Raw genomic sequence first — 23,642 nt, forward strand, 5'->3', positions numbered from 1 at the left:
ACATGCAAGTCACTAGCTCCTGGCTCTTCAACTAATGAGACATTAGATGCATCTCTCCGTCAAGAGGAAACCAGCCTCCCAGTTCAGTAAACTCCTGGCAGGCTTAGTGAAACAGGAAGCCCAGTCAGACGACCCACTTTCTCTTTGTCATCCATTCTTTAAAGACCTGGAGAAGAGCTTTCAGGGCAGCAGTGATGGCTGCAGGGAGGGCGCTGGGTAGTGTTTCTATGAATTCCCATTTCTTGAATCAAATGTTGAGGAAAACTCATGAACACATTCCTAGTCAGAGATGGAGTAGACACAGGGACACCCACAGGCCTCCAGGCGGGGTGAGCACCAACAGCCTGATCTCACCTCCTGTTCCTCCTTCCGCCTGGCTTCCAGCAGCCTCTGCTGCTTCTCCTGAGCCTGCCTTTCCAGCATTTCTTCGTGGAAAGACTTCGGAGGGGGCTTGTTGTGCTCGCTGAGAAATGACTGCACGTAGTATGCCAGTTCAAATATCATCACCTATACACGTAAAGAAAAAAACAACCACAAATGATCAGTTGAGGGTGGGAAGCAGGCGGTCAGACTCATACCTGCCATGCAGACATTTTGTCACTTTGCTCTGGCATGCCTGGAATAAGGTATATGACACGGCCACAGCAGGAGAAGCTATTAAAAGGTTCACTGAGTCTGTGATCAAGATGAACTGCCGAGGAGATAAATAAAAAGTGAGCTTCGCCCTGGGGGGGGGGGGCTCAGGGGAAGAACTACTCAAATTTACTGTTATTTTCCTAACATCTAAGCATCTGCATAAATAAAGGTGGAAACTATCTAAGGCTGCAATAGCGGAAGGGCTATCTTCCCAGTAGAAAGCCTGTCAAATGACAGTTGGGCAGAATGCTCCCAGCTCCCATGAGTGTCGCTGCTGTCACTTGTTCATACAACATAGTGATCGAAGGCCCCAAAGCAGATTTGTAAAGCCCTCATGGCCTCCCTACTGGCAATGAAGCAGCAGCAGGCTGGTCAACACCTAAACCAGCCAGGCAGAGCCAGGGAGAAAAGGCCACTTCAAACATCCATTAGAGAAACAGAAAAAGCCACTTTTCCGACCTTTAGGCTAAGCCAAAGCCATACCTGGTGTGGGAAAACAATAGTACAAGGGGTTCTGAGACCACACTGACCCGGCCCAGCCCAGGGTACAGCGTCCAAGCTGCTTCTGCCAATGAGGAACGTGGACTGAGGTTCCTTCCCCCACAGTTATCAGAGAGCATTTCTGCCTTGTTTCTTCATGCTGCTCTTAAAGGGGCCTGAGTGTTGATAACACTTTCCCTCTAGAAGGCTGCAAGTCCATTCATTTGACATTCCACCTTCCACGGTGGTTGACATACCAGAAGCTGTGCTGTTTACAGAATATATCCTGACCTGGAGTTGAGTAACGCCAGTCTAGAGTCTAAGGGGCCTGTGCTAAGAAAAAGCCCAGGGAAAGCTGGGGAAAGCAGGCAATTTCCATCACTTCGAGAGACCATTTCTAAATCAGGATGGGGCAGGGCCATAGCTGTCAAGGGTTTGCTCCTGTGGATTTAGCTAGCTAGCATTTTCCGAGTGAGCGACATGTGATATAATTTGTAGGACTGGATAAAAGCAACCATATTCCAAAGTGGTTCTTACTCTATACCTCTCTCTTGCCCAGGCAACATAGTGCAGGACTTGCCTCAGTCTCTGCTTAGGGGCTCTCCTGCCCTCCTTCCACCCTGGACACCTCACCATAATTCTCCAGGGCATCAGTGACTCCGGTCTGCCATGGTTCTTAGACTGTGCTTTGTCCATGCCCCTCAGTGAGGCCAGATGGTTTGCTCATTTGCATTTCCACAGCACAAGATGTTTGGGCAGTAAATACCTGCTGACTGATTTAGGGAGGAACCCATGAGTTTGATTTTACTAATTAAAAAAAAAAATCTCTGGTACCTTTTGGATTACTTTCTGGGGCCGATAAAGATCTGCTAACACATAGGCAGATGTGCTAGCGTACACCTTGACTGATCTCAGCATTCTGGAGGCAAAGGGTGGGTCTCTGTGAGTTTGAGGCTAGCCTGGTCTCTACAATGAATTCCAAGAAAGCCAGGGCTACATAGTGAGACCCTGTCTCAAAAAAACCCAACCAACCAACCAACCAAACAACCGAGACACCTGCTAATGCAGATTAAAAGTCACTCAGGAGTGTTGAGTGTGTTAGCACACATCTCTGATTCAGGACAACCAGAGCTATATAGTGAGACCCTGTTCCCCAACACCCCATTCCCCCACCCCAGACACTCCAAGGCAGATGGGACCATTCCCGAGCACTGTTTTAGGTGCTGCCTCCGTGTAAAGAATGAAGTCCGTTACTTTATCAGGCAGTTTTCAGGGAATGTCCTACCATAACGAGTCCCTAAGCTTGTGCTAGCACTTAGCTACACTCCATTTTACTTGAAAACAAAATTCTTCAGATTCTTCAGAATCGTGTACGAGACCTTTGTGGGGATGGACGGAGCCTGAACCCTGACGGCCTCGCTGTCAGGATGGTGGCTGTCCCGCTGGACTCAGGGGTGTAAATGTCACTGCTGGGGTAGACTGGGGACAGGGCGGGTGGCTCCACCTTAGCAAGCCTTACCTCTCCACATTGCTTTTTGGCCAGTTCTTCTAAGTGTGATTTTAACAAATTAACACTTTCGTTAGACAGGCCTTTAGCATTCTTTAACTCTATTTCGGGAACTCTGAAAACAAAACAAACAAAACACACACACAGAAAGAAGTTATTGAGAAGGAAGGATTCCATGGACAGACCTCTTGACTGAACCCCTCCCTGTGACCACTTGTGTATCCATTTACTCTCAGAAGGCCTTCAACTACATGCCAACATGCCAGCATGGTGAGGCCTGTACCCTACAGAGGAGCGGGGAGGGCCAGTCAGACAAAGCTCCACCCTGCCCCAACTAGGCCTGATTTCCAACTCATCTGCTCAATAGCAGTTTAATGATTTGGTTAAAATGTCCCAACACCTTTCTGTAGACATCAGATGAGCGAGAAAACAGGGAACAGGACAGGAGCCTAACAGAGAGGACCTCTGAAAGATTCTACCCAGCAGGGTAGCAAAGCAGATGCTGAGGCTCATAGCCAAACTTTAGGCAGAGTGCAAGGAATCTTATGAAAGAAGGGGGAGATAGCAAGATCTAAAGGGGACAGGAGCTCCACAAGGAGAGCAACAAAACCAAAAAATATGGGCCCAGGGTTCTTTTCGTAGACTGATACTCCAACCAAGGACCATGCATGGAGATAACCTAGAACCCCTGCACAGATGTAGGTGATAGCAACTCAGTATCCAAGTGGGTTTCCTAGTAAGGGGAACAGGGACTGTCTCTGACATGAACTCAGTGCTTTGTTCTTTGATCACCTCACCCTGAGCGGGGAACAGCCTTACCAGGCCACAGAGGAAGACTATGCAGCCAGTCCTGATGAGACCTGATAGGCTAGGGTCAGATGGAAGGGGAGGAGGACCAACCCTATCAGCGGACTGGGGAGAAGAAGAAGGGGTTGGGAGGAGATGAGAGAGGGGGATACAGCTGGGATACAAAGTGAATAAATTATAATTTTTAAAAAAATGTCCCAACACCAATCACTGCCGCTGATGCTCCGATGCCCTCCAGACATTCTTTCTGCTCCTTCTGTATGTCTGGCTGCTGACCTGACTGTGCATTCCTCTAAAAGGCAATTCTCTGCGTGTCCTTGGGCTCCGGCAGGAAGCACATGAATGCCGGGTGAGTGCAGCCATCGTGATCCATCTGGAGTTCTCACAATGGGCTGTACTGCTCATAAACTGGGAGGGCATGCTGCTCTGTGTGTGTTGCTCGGTGCTTCGTCCCTCAGAGCTCGTCTAAGCAAACACTTTCAACTCAAGGAAATTACACGGGCAGCCTTAGCGTTTCCTTTTCATTCCTAACCAATAAACAGCCATTAATAGCTCTCCGGGATTAAATAGAATTTATGTAATTTTCCCAATGAGAAGGTGATTCATCACTTCCTGTTAAGCATTTCTAAGTGGTTCCTGGCATCTCACCTTGGCGAAGCTTTCCTGAGTCCTCACCTACCTATGCATTCTCTCAAGGCTTCATTTCTACCCCTTGGGGACAGGATGCTATAGTCATTATCCGCCTGGACAGACAAAATCTAGGAGATCTAGTTTGTATTTTTTAAAAAAGCGTAGTAATGCCAAAATGTCTTGAGTCCACAGATAGCCCAGCACACTCAGGATTCTCTCTCACGCAAGCATCAAGGACTACTGTGCAGAAACAAATGTTCTCCTAGGTCACATCATTTAAAAATCAAGCCGCACATAACTGTTTCACTGTGTGCCCGTGCATGTGAGGACAGAGGTCAGCATCGGCTTTGCTCCCTGGACCTGCCCACCTTGGGCTATGGAGACAGTCTCTGTCACTGGGACCTGGCACTCATTACTGTATGGCTGGCCAGGAAGCCCCAGGGACACCAGCACTGGGAATACCAGGCAAGTTCAGCTTTTTGCTATGTGCTGGGGATCAGACTTGGGTTCTTATGCATACACATCAAGCACTTTACTGTTTTAGCTCCCTGGCACTTAAAAAATTAAAAAGAAACAATTCACCTTTTTTTTTTTCTGCTATGTGTGTGGATGGTTGTTTTGCTGGCATGTATGTTTATATACCATAGTATCCATGAAAGACAGAAGAGGGTGTCAGACAGTCATAAGCTACTATGTGGGTGCTGGGACTTGAACTTGGGTCCTCTGAAAGAGCAGCCAGTGTGCTTATCTACTCAGCCATCTCTCCAGCCTCTCCTGACATACATAATTTTTTGGCCAGGTGTGGTGGTGTACACCTTTAGTCCCAGCACTTGGAAGGCAGAGGTAGATGGATCTCTGTGATTTTGAGGCCAGGGTGTGGTCAGCATATTGAGTCCCAGGCCAGCCAGGGTTACACAATGAGACCCTGTCTCAAACAACAAAACAAAGCAACCCCCCAAAACAAAACAAACAAAAAACTATAAGCAATATTCATGGAACAAACCAGTCATGTACCATACTAAACTTTAATGTTGTATGTCCTTGATATGTTATTAATAATTTCATGTGGTTATAAGGTTACTTTTAAACTTTCTAAATTCCAAGCATTTCTATGTTGTTTTAAAAAGCCATCCCACGTTTGTATCAAGTAGACATATAACCTATCGGAACAGTTCTTTGTAGTTGGTAGGGGGCAGCTTTAGTTTCCCAGGAAACATTTATCAATATCTGGACACTTTTTAGGTTATCACAACCCGGGGATGAGTTGTTCGGTAGACACAGAATATGACTCATGCATAGCATAGCTTACTGACAAAGCTCATTTTGTTAAACCTATCAGTAGCTCCAAGGTAAGAACTTGCGCTCAGGTGTTCTCTTTTGTGGCCTCAAACTCACAATCTTCCTGACTCAACCTTTCAAGTTCTGGGATTATAGGCATGAGCCTGCTGCCTGGCTCTAGTCTATTGATTTCCAGAAATTATTCTATGATAAATGTTTTAGTATTCACATATCTGAGATTTTCATGTTGATTTTTCACTTACAAGCATTTGTGTGCTTGAGTCTATGGTACAATAAAGACTATGTTACCTGTGATCTTGGGCTGCGGTTTCTGGCTCAGAGGCCCCATGACCCTTGGAATTGTCTATCACTGTATGAGAGATAGAGCTCAAGGGAATCTATGTTCATCACAAACCCTTTCAACCAGACCAGAGCTTATGAGGAAAAGTTCCCTCTTGCTGGGCGCTTGCACAGTGTCAGGATGGAGCTGCGGTGACTGCACAGTGTCACAGATAGCTCGACTATGACTATGGGCTGAGACATTCCAGCCATACCCCAGACCTCTGAGGAGGAGAATGGTGCTGGAGACTGAGCTCAATCACGTACAGTCAGTGACTGAATTACTGCTTGGTCATGCCTAGAGAGCAAAACCTCCCCAACCCCCTGAACAGCAAGGTTCAAGAGGACTGTGAGCTGCTGAACATGTGGAGGTGCTGAGGATGGCATCCCAGAGAGGACATGCAGACCCATGTCCCTCACCGTGCTCTGTCCTATGCGGCCTTGTTCGGATGCTTTAGATCAAATCCTTCACAACAAACTGGCAAATTCATTCTCCCAAGTTCTGTGAGTCATTCTAGCAAATTATCAAATCTAAGGGGGGTGTAGAAACTCCCAAATTTACAACCACAACTTATAAGTAAGACGCATGCAGGCTTCTGACCAGGCACTTGCTCCTCCACTGAGAAAAACAGCAGCTCCCACCATCCCTTTCTTTATGCCAGGCAGGGCAGAAGGTCACCTCATTTCCCATGGTTATGAAGGATGCACTCTAAATGCTGGCCACACCTTTGTCCTATGCATCTAGATCTCCCTTCTCTCCAGATCACGAAGACTGAAATAAGTGCTGAAGTGGCAAAAGCACAAAGGCAGTCAGTGGGCGAATACCACAGTGAGTATTCCACAACTGTAAGCAGACTTAAAGACAGCTCTGGTCAAAATGTCTAGGGCTCACGTGGTGTTACTGAGATACAGGTGGTGGGAGATGCAATTTTACATGGAAGACAGGAGGAGGAAAGAGCAAACACTCCTAACTGCAATGTTTCTACAGAAAAAGCAAAACAGCATGGAAGCGCATCATGAAGGTACTCACACATCTGGGTACGTTGGTGGGCATTTAACCCTCAGGTCTACCTTCACGTACACTTCTTCACCAGTCAGGCCCTGAGGGAACAGAGCTAAACTGATTTCAGGAGGCTCTTTCACCTACGAGAGAAAAAGAACATGCCTCTCAGTGCTTTTTTTTTTTTTTTTTTCTGGAGAGCTACTTATTTTATGCCTGTATTTAAATCGGTGTGTGCCCGGCATCATGGAAGTCAGAAGAGGGCATCAGACCCCTTGGAACTGGAGTTACAGGTAGCTGTGAGCTGCCGTGTTGAGTACTGCAAACCAAACTCAGGACCTCTGGAAGAGCAGACAGTGTTGTTCTTAAGCACTGGGCCATCTCTCCATCCCCCTTGGAGAAAGAATTTTATGAGGAAGATAATTATCACCTTGGTTGAAAAGTTCTACTCCTAAATTCTGAAAGTACTTCATAGTTTACAGAGGTGTTAGGTCAGGTTTCCAAAAGTATGATTTAAAAACAAAAGTGTTAGAAAAAAAAATGTATTTTCCCTTTCAAAGGTGTCAAAGGATTGAAGAAAAAAAAATCCACTCAGCTTTCACTCCTTGGAATGGTACTGGTTGTCAGTTATGTGCTAAGTACTGGCCTGGAGGCTGGAGATAAATCTAGATAGACCTGGCCCCAAACTGCACGTACAAACTAGAAGGCAAATGAGCATGGCCAAAGGATGGGAAGAGCTGCAAAGAAAATAGGGCTGAGTGGATGGGATGAGGTGATGAGGGAGAAGCTGCCTGAACATGGGAGTGAGGCCTCACGAGCAGGGAATCCAGGTAGAGCATTTCTGTCCGAAATGCTTGAGGTGTGTTTCAGATCGTAGAGGCTTTGGATTTTGAAATAATTGCAGATTCCTTAAAACTTTCTTTCGGGAGTGTTGCAGAATTCACGTTTCAGATTATGGATATTCATCCTGTATTTGGATTAAATTTGAACAGAGACATTCACAAGGTGAAACCCATGCATGGCATGAAGGAACCCGAAGGAGCCCCTGAGTGTTTCTGAAGCTGTATGTGCTTTTCCAGTCAGAGCACCCGGCCACCAAGACGTAGCTGCAGTCTTTCTTGGTTACTTCCTTTTCAGCTCCTTGTATATGGGGTGGTTCCCTAGGGAGCAGATTCTTGTTAGTGGCCATCCTTCCTTACAATTAAATCTATCACAACTAACTGCATTAGAAGCAAGTGGATTCAAAAGGACATTAGTGCCTGACACATCTCTCTCAGTATGGCAGGGGCTAGCTGGGCTGCCATCACTGGCCCAGAGCCCTGTTCCTCCTGTTGTTTGTCAGTTGGGGTATCTTGTACCCAACTACAAGCCCTCCCATTCGTAGTCCTCAGTGCTTCGCACTCTGCCATATCTTTCTTTTAGGCCTGGTCTCACCAAAACATATATGAGCAGCCTGCTCCTGTCACAAGGACAATTTTTTTTTTTTGGTTGCTACCCACAAGAAGTTAGCTCCTGCCTTGACAGGACTCTTACAGGAGTACTCTGATCATTTACTGTGTTTGCGGTGTAGGGGAACATGCTCAGATACAGTCACTGGGAGTGCCCAGGCGAGTGTCCCCAAAGGCCAAAAGGCGGCCAGTGTGTCAGGGGCATGAGTGTGAGGGAGACCGAGGAAAGCAGGTGTGATGGAAATGGATGGGCTAAACAGGCCTTTATCAGCCAGGATAAAGGACAAACTTGACAGGATTTAAAGATGACAATAAGATATAATATATACTTTAATAGACCACTGTGGTTGTTGAGTAAGGAATGAATGGGGAAGATTGAAAGTAGAAATAAAAAAAACTAATATGGCTAGGACATAGCTCAGTGGTAGAGTTTGCCCTGCATGTACAAGGCCCTGGGTTATATTCCTAGCACTGTGAATTTCAAACAAACGATAAAATGACTATAACAATTTGGCCAGTATTAGATGCTCAGAGAAGGATAGGTTGTGGGAAGGGGAAGAGAAAATGGATTTGAGATCAAGCCAAGAAAGATCTGGCTATAAAGGAGACAAAAGAAAATAAAAGGGTCTTGTCCCAGTTGCTACCTGAGGTGAAGGAAGAGAGCAGAATTTATGGCTGGAGCCATGGGGACACACAGGTTGTGACTTGACCTATATCAGTGCTATGGACACTAAACACAGAGCATGTACCGAGAAGTGACAGATAGGTGAACAAGTGGACACTGCAAATTCAGACTGCTCTTTCAAGCTTTTGGGTGTTAAATGGGACAGGGAGCAGGTGCCTCAGGGAACAGGGCCTCAGCTGTGTGGGCTAGGGGTGAAGGGCCTCCGGCTCCCTCACAACCACTGTAGGCCAGCACTGTGCTTTACACGCCAAGAGAATTCCACACAGAAGCCATTTTGTTGCTAGAAAGGACATGGAAATCTGATACTGTTGATGTCAGGGTATCTTCCTTGATCACCCTCACTTGTGTTTTTGAGGCAAGGCCTTTTCAACCCAAAGCTTTCAAATTCCATTTATATTAGCTAGCTAGCTTGCCCCAGGGATCCTACCTCTGTTTCTCAAGTATTGGGATCGCAGGCAACTACCATGCCAGTGGATTCCAAGCTTTGGTCCTCAAAGCTTGAGGCCTAATGCTTTATCTACTAAGCTATCTTCCCAGCCCAGAATGCAGTATTTTATTTACTTTCTCTCTTTAAGTGCTCTATCTGCAAGTACACCTACATGCCAGAAGAAGGCACCAGATCACATTCTAGAGGGTTGTAAGCCACCATGTGGTTGCTGGGAGTTGAACTCAGGACCTCTGGAAAAACAGACAGTGCTCTTAACCACTGAGCCATCTCTCTAGCCCCCAAATAGCCACCAAAAGGAAAAGAAACAAGGCTCATAGCTCTAATCCCACTGAGGTAGGAAGACTGCAGAGAAGATAAGTTAACTTTGAAAATGCATTGATGTTCCTTCTTGTCAGTTTTCTCCCTAAGTGTTGATAGAATATTTATTACCTGATACAGACAGCATTCCTGGGGTCCCAAGGTCATCCAACTGAGTAGGAAAGAGAAGTTTTTTGGCATCCATGTACTGTATTATCCATGAAAACTCATCTATAGTTAACATTGTAGATCTACACTGTGAATAATTTTAAGGACACACTTTTCTGCATCTTAGAAAATGAATTTTCCAGTTGTAACAACATCTTCCAAGAGTTTTCACTTGAATTTGTTTTGGGACGGGGCATCACTGAACGTGCTTCACACATTATCCCTTGTCAGATACATGGCCAGAGCACCCGAGCCAGGGTGCTCCTATGATGGACAGGCCAAGGATTGACTTGTCTTGTCTGCTTTGTGAAAAGTCATACTGAACTAGGTATTTTCTGGGTTCCTCAGAATCACAGGAGAATGGTGAAGGCAAAGCCAGGAGAGAACACTGAGATGTGGAAGAGCACCACACATTCAGAACTTTACCAAAACCACTGGGGCCATCCGGGTCTTCTGGACTAAGCCTGGCCCTAACTGACAGGCACTCTCTCTGAGACATAGAAAATGAGACTTTTCGGATGTATCTAAGCTCCTTGGGAAAAGGCCTAGGGAGGCCATGGTTAAATGCTCTGAATCACTGACACAGCAAGCTTCAGGAGACAGCAGCTCACTGGAGAACTACACAACATTAAGCTATTCTCTATGGGGAACACTTAATGAAGGGCAAATGAATCCATGTAAGGACTGCTAGCAAACTACAGGAAAAGAGGCCTCTGATAGCCAGCTCCTGGGACCACCTGGGGATCATGGAAGGGTAATGACATGCAGAACCCTGGACTGAATAAAACATATCCCATAAATACTCTTTGGCTGGAGCAGCCTTAGACCCTCAGGCAGGTTTCACAGTCTAGATACTTCCACAGCACAGCAATACCACAGAACCACCAGGGATGAAATGGCCAGCCCAGCTAACACCAAAACCAATGTTTAGAAATGAGGATAGGGCATGAAGTGAGGAGACACTGGAGGCATAAAAGTTTTCCCTTCAAGAACCCAGGAGCCCAGTGTTGGTGGCTCAGATTTGAGAACAGACCACAGCCACTCAGGAATGACACAGGATGAGGTGGACCCTAACAACTTGTCAGAGTGTGAGTTCCAAGTGAGGGTGACCCAAAGAGCCAAGAATAGGCCACACGAGGAACAGGCTGACTGGCTACATTTAAGGCCTTTATTTTGGCTGACAGAGTTTATTGGTCTCTGTAGTGTTTCTCCCACAGATTATAAACTTTGGGGTACTTTTCAGAAAAGACTGTTGGTCATCCTCAGGACCCAGTCTCCCTCTTTTTTGTAGCAACAGAATCCCTCACAGTTGAGTAGATTACAACTCTCAGGCTACCTTGCAGCTAGGTTTAGCCGATGATTAATTTCTGGAAAATGAAGGGAACCAAGATCTCCCACATGCTGGGCTGAGGGTGGAGCTGTTGTACGGTACCTGTCTAGCATTCCTGAGGCTCTGATTTCAGTCCCCCAAACCACAGGTGTTTTGTTTTGTTTTTTTTTTAAGGAAAGAATGATCATGTCTGATTTAGAGAAAATGATCTTAAAGAAAAGGATACAATAATTTCATAATTTCTTCTGATTTGGGGCTTTACTATATAGCCCAGGCTGACTCTGAACTCACGATCCTTCTGCCTCAGACTTCCGAGGGTTTGAGATTACAGGTTTGTGTCACTGTGTTCAATTTCATATGCAGTTTCTTCACCAGTTTCTTCCTCAAACAGGTTGGAATAAAGTTACAAAGGTGGGAGTTTGGATAACGGTGGTAGAGCACAGGGCCTCATTAGGGGGTTGAACATCCTTAGCAAGAAGGAAGGGCTCCTAGACTCCTGATTTTTATGTGTAAAAACTTTGCTGTTAGGTTCTCTGTGGTGTGTAGCTAAACTTAATACTAACTACCATAACCTTATTGAAAGAACAATGTTCAAAGCAAAACCCTCCTCAAGGAAGAGTTCTTTCAGAGATAAGAATATTTGCTAGGTTTTACTCAAGCAGATGGAAAAGTGGCTTTTTTGTAAGGCATGCTCAGGACACAATGAATCAGCTCCTATTGGGGCATTCAAGGACTCCAGGAGCTAGGCAGGATTTGGCTAAAAGCTATTTAACAGCAATATGCACTGGGAGAACGCTGGGGGTAGAACCTCCATAATTACAGAAGACAATGGCCATGAGAAAGCAATGCTTAGAAACATTTTGATTTAACCAATACAAAGGAAGACTGCATTTATGGATACTTACATATAACAGAAAGTACTGAAGGAGACGAAAACCATGCAGGGTTTATCATTGGCAAAATACAAAGCCTGGGGTTAGAGAGATTGCTCAGCAATTAAAGTGTACTTGTTATTCTTGCAGAGGACCTGGGTTAGATTCCCAGAACCCACATGGCACTAACAATGGTCTGTAACTCCAGTTGCATGAGATGTGACACCCCTCTGACCTCCCTGGGTACCAGGCATGCATGCAGTATACAGACATACATGCAGGGGAAGTAGTCATACACATAAAATAGTAAGGTACGTAAAAATGTTTTTAAAACCCACAAAGGTCTATGTGAAAAAAATATTTTGAAGACTGAAAAATATTAGTGATATGAATGTGGTACAATGAAAAGCCCTGAGGTAAGACGTGGCGCAGCACACCTGTAATCCCAGCACTCAGGGGGTTTGCAGAGGCTAACGGATCACCTCAAGTTCAAGACCAGCCTAGTCTATAAAACCAAAGAGGAGGTTGTTGAGAGAGGCCACGAATCTTTATAACAATATGAACTGAACATGTTTCTTAATGTGAGCGTGAAGTTGGCTACTCTTTTGTTAGCAAAATATCTAAACAGACTCAAGCAAGAAATGCAAATTCAGCCCTCAGGAGAGGCCAGGCCGTGCTTATGTGGAGCTCACAGAAAAATAAAATAAAATAAAAACAGACAATAGAACAAAACAACAACACAAAACCCTCCTAGTTCTTTAAGAAACAAAGAAGCCAATATCTTAAAACACCATAGGAACACGGAACCTTACAGGGACCTTTAGCCAACCCCATGCACATCTCCTACAGCTCTCCCAGGCCTGAACCTTGCAAGTCTCTACTGTTTATTCAAACAGTTATGGTTTGCATCCTCGATGTCCCTTAAGGGCCCATAAGTCAGTCTTCCATCCCAGTTTGGAACTACAGAGAAATGAACTCTCTAAAGAAGTAGGGCCTAGTGGGAAGTCTCGGGTATTTTTTTGGATGTGCCCCTGAAGAAGTTGGTCCTTCTCTTCCTCAGTGTGCCCACGAAGTGAATGTGACCATGAAGCCACCTCTGTTACATATTCTCACGAAGGCAGCGCCATGGCGAGTCTTGACTGTCAACTCGACTGCATCTGGAATTAAGTAAAACCCAAATGACTGGGCACATTTCTAGTCCCACTTCTAATCCAGATCTCTGATGTGAGAAGATCCGCCTCTAAGTGGCCACACTTTTGACTGGTAGTCTCCATATAGGACATGGAAGCTTGCTCTTTTTCTTCGCCTGGTTGCTCTAGTCTTTGCTAGCATGTTCATTCCTTCATTGGCATTAAAGCCTACTTCTTTGGGATTCCAGCATATACTGAAGACCAGCTGAGACATCCAGCCTTGTGGACTGAACAACTTCTGGATTCTTGGACCTTCTGTTCACAGGCAACCATTGTTGTACTAGCTAGACCACAGTCTGTAAGTCATTCTAATAAATCCCCATTATACAGACATATGTAGAGGAATTTTAATTCAGAACATGGCTGCTCTGGCAAGCAATCACATCCAAAAAAAATGTGTGATCTGGCTGGAATACAAACATGTTCTAATCCAGGAGACAGAGGCAAGAAGATCTGAGTTTAAGGCCAACCTGGTATAGCCTAAGTTTCAGGTAAAGAAAAAGCTTAGATCCAGGCATGGTGGTACACGCTTTTAATCCTGAGCTATGAAGGTAAAGTTAGTTTGTAAAAGGAAGCACGCATGTTCGAAAGTGATGTCTAATTGAGTGGCAGAAAAAGTGACAAATCAGAGAAAGATTTGACAGAATAGGATACACCCGAGAAGAAAAAGGAAAGGGAAACTACTTAAGGGGCTATGCAGAGAGAGAAAGAGGGAGAGGAAGCAGTTTTAGCAGGACAGCTATACAGAGACAGGTTGAAAAGAGAACAAGCTAAACATAGGTGAAGACAGAATGAGCCAGAACATGAGAAGGAGCCAGGAGCGTAGAACAGATGGCTGGAGTTAGTTTGAGGCTGAGCAGAGCAATTCAGGGTCAAGAAGGAAGCCAGCATGAGTAAGTCAGCTGGGAGAGGAGTCTGAGCCAGAACAGCAGGGTTGAACCAGCTGGCTATGAGCTCAGAGAGAACAAGAGTGAGCTTATTCAGCAGTAAGCTTCAGAGGCTGAAAACATTCTAGTCCTAGGTTAGAGTGTATGGAGGCTAGAAGCTTCCAGAGCTAGGCCTAGGTTAGCAGACAGAGGCAGTAATCCTCTGAGACAGCAACTGAGCCAGGTGAATAAAAGTTCTTTTTACATACATACATGCATGCATACATACATACATACAGAGAGAAGGAAGAGAGAGATTCATAAATTCTATAAATTGTTATTCTAGAGAATGCTGACTAATAATACAGGCCCCAGAGAAAAAGCCGACTGACAATGAAACCTTAAGAACTGTGCCAAGATAAGTCTTTCTTCTTTCTTAATTGAGTGTCTGAGCTATTTTGTGATGGTAATAAAAAGCTGCTTCACAGGGCTTCTCTCAGGCACCTCTACCTCCTAAACACTCAGGCCCCGTGAAATAAACTCAGTTTAGATACGTGTCTGTACTTGCTAAGAGTACTAGAGGGAAGGGTTAAGATCCTTAAAACCTGAGGAGTTGGAGCTGGAGAGATGGCTCATTGGTTAAGAGTGCTGTCTACTCTTCCAAATGGACCTGGGTTCAATTCCCAGCACCTGCATGGCAGCTCACAACTGTCTGTAATGCCAGTTCCAAGGGATCTGATACCTTTACACTAATTCACAAAAAATAAAAATTAAAATTAATTAAAAAAAAAACCCACGGATTTTACTTCACAAAGCTGAAATCTTCAGGTTCTAAGAATACGAAGGTGACAGTCCCATTTTTTAAAACTTTTTAGATTCTTTGTGAGTTTCACATCATGTACCTCAGTCCCACTCATCGACCTGATCTTTGTATCCACCCTCTGCCCTTGCAACCTCCCCGCACAGAAGAAATATTTTTTAAAAAAATGAAAAACCAAAGCAAAGCACAGAAAGGATCTTGTCATGGAAGCTGTAATTCTCTCATTGTGTCCTACAGAATACCCTTTTGTCCACATTTTACTTGCAAATGTTCATTGCAGTGAGTCATTGAGGCCTGATTTCAGACCTCTGGCATCTGCTACGCCATCAATACCGGATCCTCACGGGCACGCCTCTCTGATACCCTGCTTTGCCTTGTGTTGTGGAGATTCTGCAGCTTTGGATCTGCAGGACCGGCCCCTTCACATGCTCCAGCAGCTCACAGATGATGTAGATTTTGCAGTGGGCCAACGCAAAGCCCTGGATCTGGCCCTGGGTGGTAGCTGAGTTGATCAGCCTGCCAGCGCTCCCATACCGGCACCACCAGGGTGAGCTCTCCAGCACTGCCTGGGCTAGCTCACCCAGTGCTGCAGCCAGCAAGGGGCAAGGTCAGCTCTCCCACTCTCATGCCCTTGGGACACCCTTGGCTCACCATGTCACCAGAGCTCTGATATGTTGCCCAGGCGAGGTACAGGGCCCTCTCTCCTGAGTGTTGCAGCCAGTGAGGGGCAGGGACAGCTCTCCTGCTCTCATGATCCTCGGGGCAACTCTCCTAACTACCACAGGTGGTGGTGGTGGGGAGGGGCAGAGGGTGCCCATGCCACTCATGGCAGAAGAGTAGCAGGGTCAGCTCTCCTGTGTTCCTGTCCTCAGGGCCGGCTCACCCACATCCCTGCCCTCAGGGCCGGCTCACCCACATCCCTGCCCTCAGGGCCAGCTCTACTATGTTGCCCAGGTGAGGTACAGGGCCCAGTCTCCCAAGCGCTGCAATCAGTGAGGAGCAGAACCAGCTGTGCACAGCCCGTGGCCATGTATGTGGTTCCAGGTGGCAGCCCAGATCAGGAACACGTGCATGGTCTTTAATAGTAATATAAGCCATGGACAGCGACACAGACCTGGCTGCTGCATGGCCATGGGCCAGACATGGCCCTCAGTGGCAGCACGGGCTGAGCCTTCACCATGGCCTCAGTTAGCAGGACAGGCTACAGCAGGATATTCCTCTCCATCATCCAGTCTTTCAGTCCTACTGTCCTTCATCGTGCTCAAACCACTCTGCTTCTCTTTTTCCCTCATCTGCCCATCAGCTACTTGCACACTGCAGTAGCTCCTGTTGAGGGTGGGATGCGAGGCTGGCAGGCCTGTGGGGAATGTCGAGCCTTTTAGAGGCCCATAGGGAATGGTGGGTGAAGTGTCAGCGACTCCTATGACTCCTCGGAAGGTCCTGGTCCACGGCACACAGTGCTGATTTACTAGGACTCCCAGCACACTAGTGAAGTCTCAACGTGGATCTGAGGCCAGGGCGGTGGCTGCTTCCCTCTTCTTTGCGGAAGCCTCCTAAGGTGACCTGCCCCCTACCCATCTCCACACAAAACCCATACATATCCACCTGTCATATCCACGTGCCTACAACCCTGGCAATGGAGGGCAGAGGTAAGTGGATCCTAGAAGCCAGCCTACTGGTGAGTTCGAGGTACAGTACGATCCTGTCTCAATTAAACCCAACAAGCAAACAAACAAGTGGAAAGCAATAGGGAAAAACACCTGATGTTCTCCTCTGGAAGACACATATTGGGGTACAGTACAAGTAACGACATATACACGTACACACACATACACATATGGTAAAAAAAAAAAATGAGGATAGAACAGCCAGAAAGATACTGATGACAAGTGCTCAGAAAATGGAATTAGATAACATTCCTCTAGAGTTGTATGAAATGCCTTCAATATTTACTTCCCTCATTCCTCCATCTCTAAAAATGAATACTTTCTGTATAGTCATCAAGTTCATCTTCCTTTCTCAAATGTTTGTCTGTTGTCAAGCTGGTAGAAATTAAAAAGACACACAAACATTAGAGTCTTTAAAATTTAATATGACCTTCAGCTCCATTCTGAACAAACGTTACGACATTCAGAATCTGAATCCTCCTTGAATAGATGCACTGTTCTAGTGGAAATTCAAACAGGACAGGTGCTATGGTTTCAATGTGTCCCTCAAAAGTTCATGTGTTGGGAAAGTAACCTATTTGAATGTATTCTGGTGATATTTGGAAGTGGGCCAGTGACGGGATCGGTGGCTTTATAGGATGACAAAGAGAGACGTGGGCATACACATTTGTCCTCCCTTGCCATGCCATGCCTTCCGCCATTACGGCAAAGCCCTTACAAGATACAGCCCCTTGATTTTGGACTTCCAGGCTCCAGAACTGTAGGAAACAAACTGTGGTGGGGTTTTTGTTTCATAAAATTTCCAATCTATAGCAGTATGTTATAGCAGCAGAAGAGACAATACCAGGCAAGCCCATTTGAACATCCACACTGAAAAAACTGATCAGGAAAATTCTGTACCGTGGATGGTGACTTCCTTAAACACCAAGGTTTGTTATAAATATACAATAATTTAAAGCAATGTTATAATAGTGTGGAAGAAAATTGAAGAGACGGTGGCAGGGAAGAGATGCAAATACATTTGGGAAATTGGCAACAGCAACTCTTGAAGGCTTTTTATCAAGCACTGGAATGAAAGGGTTAGCCACCTGTAAGTAGGCCTGGTCTTGTGAAACCAACAGTCTTGGGGTGGAAAGGCAGCATTCAAACTGGCAGTAGAAAAAACTAGAAGCTTCAACCATTTCTCAGACCATGAGAATGGTTAGTGATCTAGACCCACCTGAAGAGGAAGCCTCTTTTAAAAAGCTACTTCTGGCCCAAACCTGTAATCCCAGTACTCAGGGAATAAAGGCAGGCAGATCTCTATGAGTTCAAGGCCAGCCTGGTCTACAAAGGGAGTCCAACCAGGCAAGGCCACACAGAGAAATCCTGTCAAGAAAGAAAGAAAGAAAGAAAGAAAGAAAGAAAGAAAGAAGAAATAAAGAAAGAAGCAAAACAAAGCAACAACAACAAAAGTATTTCTGTATTTATCTAATTGAAGTCATAACATAAACAAAAATATCCGTGGGGCTCACAGAGACTGAACCACCAACCAAACAGCATGTATGGACTGCTCCTAGGCCCCTGCACATATGTAGTGGATGCACAGTTTGGTCTTTATGTGGGTCCCCAGCAACTGGAGGGGAAGCTCTCTCTGACCCTGAGGCCTACCTTTGGATCCTGTTTCTCTAACTGGGCTGCCTTATCTAGCCTCAGTGGGAGAGAATGTGCCTAGTCCTGCAGTGACTTAATGTGCCAGGGTGGATTGGTACCCCTGGGGAACCTCCCCCTTCTCTGAGGAGAAGAAGAGGGGAGGACAGGGTTGGGGGAAGAGGTATGTGGAAGGAGAGGGGGTCACTGTGATCAGGGTGTAAAGTGAATAAATAAATTTAAAAAAAGAAATTGGCTCAAAAAATCTGATGATTCATCCCTTTTTCTTTCTTTTCATTTCTTCTTCTTCTTATTTTTTAAATGGTAACACTGGAGCAGGGGAGTTTTTTTCCTTCTTGTTTCCTGGAACTGAGAAATCAAACCTAGGGCATTGTAGGCTAGCATTATACCTCAGACTTTCTACAGGGGGAAAAAAGATAAAATCCCCACATGGCTCATAAAATAAGCAGTTCATTTTGATTCTGTTAGAAATTTTAACTGTATAAATTACATAAACATGTCTATGCTTAGTTAGGAGGAAATATTTGTAGCATGTTACCACAGCATTAATTTCCCTAACATATATCTACATTTTTACCATTGCGTAAAAAAAAAAAAAGAAAAAAAAGAAATAGACCTTAGAGTAGAAAAATATATCAATAAATAGTTCAGAGAAAAGGAAAAAGAGTGGTTTACAAACAAAGGTAGTTGACATGAGTTTTGACCAAAGAATAAAAGTATAAAAGTTAGGACGAGACAGGTTTCATTCACCATTGACAAACTGGAAAAATATGACATATTCAATGCTGAGGAAGACTAAAAAGACAAGCACACCCAGAAGCAAGCAGTAGGCCTGGAAGCAGAAGCAAAGAGGGTTTGCAATGCAAATTGAGGGAGCAGATCCTCTGCCAATACAGAAAGCAAGACAAAATAAGTAGTATTTATAAAAAAAATATTTTTTTTACGTGAACTGACGTTTTGCCTGCATGTGTGTCTGTGAGAAGGTGCTACATCCCTCTGGAACTGGAGTTACAGGCACCTGTGAGCTGCCACGCGGGTGCTGAGAACTAATCCAGGTCCTCTGGAAGAGCATTCAGTGCTCCTAACTGACGAGCTGTCCCTCCAGCCCTGTAAGCAGTGTTTTTAAAGTGTCCACCAACTGTAGAATATATTCATGAATTACAGGTGCCCAAACTTTTTAATATGAAAGTTAATTATTTATATGGGCTCTAAAATGTTTGGATATCTATGAATATATGCTCCAAAATCAAAACGTAATTCATGACATATCCCCCCGCCCCCCCAAAAAAGTTAAAAAAACAAATTATCTGAATTTACTATGAGCGATGAACTTGGCCTGAAATGAGAAGACGTCATTGTGTTTATTCTGCTGCAGTTGAAATTTGTATACTCACTCGCTTATTTCATTGTGTTTGCATTTTGGACACACCCCTAAGTCACAGAAGGAGGGGAACGTGCACCCGGGATTGTGACTAAGAACACTTCTAAATTCAGAAAACCACAGGCCTCAAGGGTTGGGGATTCAGGACAGTGAACCCCAATAACCTTCCCGTGAAGAGAGGCATGTAGCAGGTGCTAATGAGCGCTTGTTCAAGGGACGATCTCTGATTCATCAGACTGAGCACCTACTATTTGCATAAGAGGCCTATGAAAGAACGCGTTGGCTATATTCTTATGATCCAGGGCCGGATAGAGGCACTGAATAACCCTACTTGCCTGTTACGGTTTCTCTGTGTTTTAAAGGCTAGCAGCTGTAAATTCTTAAGATTATCAGTACCAATACTTTAAAAGTGGCTGCTGTTTCCCCCTTCCATTTTCCTGCAGCTTGGGAGCAGAAAACTAAAGTAAAATCAGCTGGCCCCACCTGAGTCCCCTGCGCATTCTGGCTGCTAAGGTCCTACTTCCTGGTTCAGACGACCCGTAGGTTATCTTACCGTTTGCCAGGAGCATGCATAAACTGTTTGTAAAGTTACAAATAACTCTTCAAAGTAAGGCCTAGAAAAAGCAAGCTCCCCGCGGGCAGCAGGGCTTCTGTGCCTATTTTATCCGAGGCTGTGTCCCCAGCGTCTAAACCATTAGCTATTTAACTAAAAAGTGTATTGAATTAGTAGGAGAATCTTGGCCCTGACGGCTTCAGGAAAGCCTATTTTGTAAACAAAAGCTAGATAAGTCAGCTGCTGCGGGTTACAGAATGAAGGCAGATGGAGGAAAGCAGTGCTCGCAAAACAGCAATATTCTGAAACATTTTAGTTCGACAGATAAAATACCCAAGACTAGGGGGAAACTGTCATTGTCCCCAGCTTAACTTCAAACACAAAAAGGATAGCAATGTTTTAAATAAAGCATTGCAGCGACAATAAACGCGTGCTGTATCTATTCTTCCTCAGATGCCTCGGAGGAAGGGACAGAAAGTTCTTCCACACCGGAACAGGATTTACCCAAGTATGACTTGGAAGCTTGTTTGCTGCGTGCACAAGGCCTCGACCCACGCCCCCTTCGCATCCCCAGCACAAAGTAGCAACGTGTGACTGACTGTGAACGCACGGCCTGGGGCGAGGCGGGGTGGGGGAAGAGTGGTTTGGAAGCACCCAGGGCTGTTAGGGGAATGTCAGCGGTTAACCAGAAGCACGGCAGAGACAGGAGCCGACCTGGGGGAGAGAGAATTCAGCCCGGGTCCTGCCTCTCAAGACCGGCAGCGGCGCAGAGGCAGAAAGTGAGGGTGGTGGAACCGGAGACGTGAAAAGCCTGCAGGGTCTGAGTGTTCGCCCCAACCCGGAGGCGTCCGGCTGGGTCCCTAAACTGGAGAACACCGGGCCAGACCAGCCACGTTCCTACCCGTCCACGCGTATCCGGCCGCAGATCCTGGAAGTCCCGGCCGTAAATGGCCTCCAGGGCCTGCAGCTCGTGGTCCTGTCGCTGCGAATAGCTCTCCTGCGGCTCGACCCGGCCGCGTCCAGAAGCCCCGCGGCCACCGGCCATGGCGGCCGGGGAAGGGGCAGCGGCCTAGGCGAGGTAGCGGTGGTGCTCCGGAGCGCTAGGGAGCTCAGCCTGCGCCGAGCCTGGGCTGGGGGCGGGGCTTGGAGCCGGAGGTGTGCTGGGGGCGGGGCCTGGAGCCGGAGATCAAACTGGGGGCGGGGCCTGGAGCCGGAGCCAGGGCTGGGGCGGGGCCTCGAGCCGGAGACAGGGCTGGGGGCGGGGCCTCGAGCCGGAGCCTGGGCTGGGGGCGGGGCCTCGAGCCGGAGACAGGCCTGGGGGGGTGGCTCAGAGCCTGTAAGGAGAGGCTAGGGCGGAGCCTAGGGCAGAAGGAGGGCCTGGGGGCGGGGTTCTCCACGGCTGAGCCGTTTGGCCCACTCCGGAGAAGGCCGGTTGGCGGTGGGCGGGCTTTTGCCCCAACTTCCAAGGGCTAGAAGAGTTCTGGTAGAACAAATCCATCCTGAGGGATGGAATCGAATCCGGAGTTAGAGAGCCAGTCTTTCAGGTTGGAATGACAAGGGCGTGTTTTCACAAAACAAGTCTGCAGCAGAAACAGGCGCTGGAACTCCTTCACCTTGCATGGGAGAGTGAGTGCAGGTTATTAAAGGGCAGTCCGAAGAGTTAGGTCTTGTCTTACCTGACCTTCCCAGACTGAGACTCCTGGGAGTGAAAAAACATATAAGTCCCCCCCTTTTTTTTTATTTTTTTATTTTATTTTTTTTATCAGTTACATTTTATTAACTCTGTATCCCAGCCGTGTCCCGATCCCTCATTCCCTCCCAGTCCCTCCCTCCCTCCCTCCCTCATCTCCACCGTGCCCCTTTCCAAGTAGTCCCCCCTTTTTTTTCCCACGAAAATCAGTCATCCATCGAACCATCCATTTAATATCTCATATATGCTCTCTGGCCTCTCTGAAATTCTCTCTTTGCATTTTCAACTGAAAAACTGTGCATTTTTATGAGCTACACTTCTACAAAGAGAATTATCCGACCAGCTCATTTAATGTAAATTTGAGCGTTCTTTCTGTCGCATCCTACTTTACATTTATAGGGATGTATAGGTGTCCTTATGTTTACATGTAAATTTTGAGTCAGGGTCTCACTCTGCAGCATGGGCTGGCCTAGAATTCATAGCAGTCTTCCTACTCCGTCCTCCTAGTGCTAGGATCATGAGACTATGCCACCATCACTCACTGACCATATTTTTTTTTCAAGCATATAGATAATCTATCTCTCCAGACATTTCTATTGCTTTTTCTACATGCTGCGGCTTGTGCTTCAGCTTAGGTTTAGGTGACACATCTCTGTCCATCTTGTATGCATCTATGTTGTTCATTTAGTAATGATTGCTTAGGCACCTCACCTTTATTTATCCACTCTGTTCAGATAATATAACATAAGGGCCCCTTAAAAACTGTCTTCTTGTTGGGCGGTGGTGCCGCACGCCTCTGATGCTAGCACTCGGGAGGCAGAGGCAGGCGGGTCTCTGGGTGTTCGAGTCCAGCCTGGTCTACAGAGTGAGTTCTGGGACAGCCACAACTACACACAGAAAAACCCTGGCTTGAAAGACCAAAACAAAACAATCTTCTCCCTCTCACCACTAGAGACCTGTTCCATTTCCAGGAACCCCTGGCTGGGCACAGGGCAGCACTGAACAAACAGTGAAGATATGGGTTCCCCCTCCCCCCATACTCCCTTTTCAGCTCTCACGTTCAGACTGTCGTCTTTTCCTCAGTTTCCCCCTAAGCTGTGTCCCATTTTTCCGCCTCTTCGCTGGTTCTCCATTGGCCAGTCTTCATCCTTGCCTCCATGGTAAGCAGCTCTCCCCATGCCAGCCAAAGTAAAGTTCCTAGATCACAAATGTGGTCAGATCACACCCATCTCTAAAACTCTCGTCCATTTTCCAACTGGTCATTTCTATTAAAAAAGAAAAACTCATCCTGGATTTTTTTTCTAACACAAAACCAGAGGGAAATATTAGGACAACCCCATGTATTTGTCACCCAAGGCCAGCAACTTCAAAAGTCTTCACAGATAGTTTCATTTTCGCCTCCTCTAGGGATGCTTTAAATCTCAAGTATTGTGGGCTTTGTCTACATATACGCATATATTTGTAACAGAAGAGAACCTTGGAGGCCAATTTAAGGTCATCCTTATACCTTAAAACATAACACCTTCTGGTTGGCAAGATGGCCTAAGGGCCTGAGGACCCACATGGGGGAAGAAGAGAATTGACCCCCACAAGTTGTCCTCAGACCTATACATATGCCCCCTCTGAATGAATGAATAATAAATAAGTAAATAAAAGTGTAACTTTGAAGTTTTAAAAATTGAATTCTAAAAATGTAGCAATGTCTTTTGTGGTGAGGGAAGTTGCTATGAATTGAACCTGAACCCCGGACCCTAAGGGTGCTAGGCATGTAGTTTACCAATGAGCAACTTTTTTTTTAAAAAAGTTTTTGACTTGTGAATGCCTGGTGCTCTTAGGGGTCAGAAGAGGGCATCAGATCCCATGGAACTGGAATTATAGAGTGAGCTGCCTGCCGTGTGGG

General features: G+C 46.0%; 1 protein-coding gene across 3 annotated transcripts in view; it reads right to left on the reverse strand.

Annotated features, from left to right (window-relative positions):
* Eif2ak4 (eukaryotic translation initiation factor 2 alpha kinase 4) overlaps nt 1–21,193 on the reverse strand; it is a 94,852-nt gene extending 73,659 nt beyond the window's left edge. For 2 of the 3 annotated variants that reach the window (XR_009587363.1, XM_060371586.1), the window contains exons 1-4: nt 20,954–21,193; nt 6,708–6,820; nt 2,636–2,738; nt 355–507 (exon numbers count right to left, since the gene is read on the reverse strand). Coding sequence is in view for 2 of the 3 variants with exons in the window: in XM_060371586.1 (XP_060227569.1) it covers nt 355–507; nt 2,636–2,738; nt 6,708–6,820; nt 20,954–21,097 (513 nt within the window). In the remaining variant the exon portion in view is untranslated. Of the gene's footprint in view, nt 1–354; nt 508–2,635; nt 2,739–6,707; nt 6,821–9,687; nt 9,728–20,953 lie in introns of all 3 variants that reach the window. The other variant, XM_060371587.1, reaches the window with a different exon arrangement.
* Nucleotides 21,194–23,642: the final 2,449 nt, after the last annotated feature.

Source organism: Meriones unguiculatus, chromosome 18, assembly GCF_030254825.1.
Source record: "Meriones unguiculatus strain TT.TT164.6M chromosome 18, Bangor_MerUng_6.1, whole genome shotgun sequence".
NCBI classification, from domain to species: Eukaryota; Metazoa; Chordata; class Mammalia; order Rodentia; family Muridae; genus Meriones; species Meriones unguiculatus.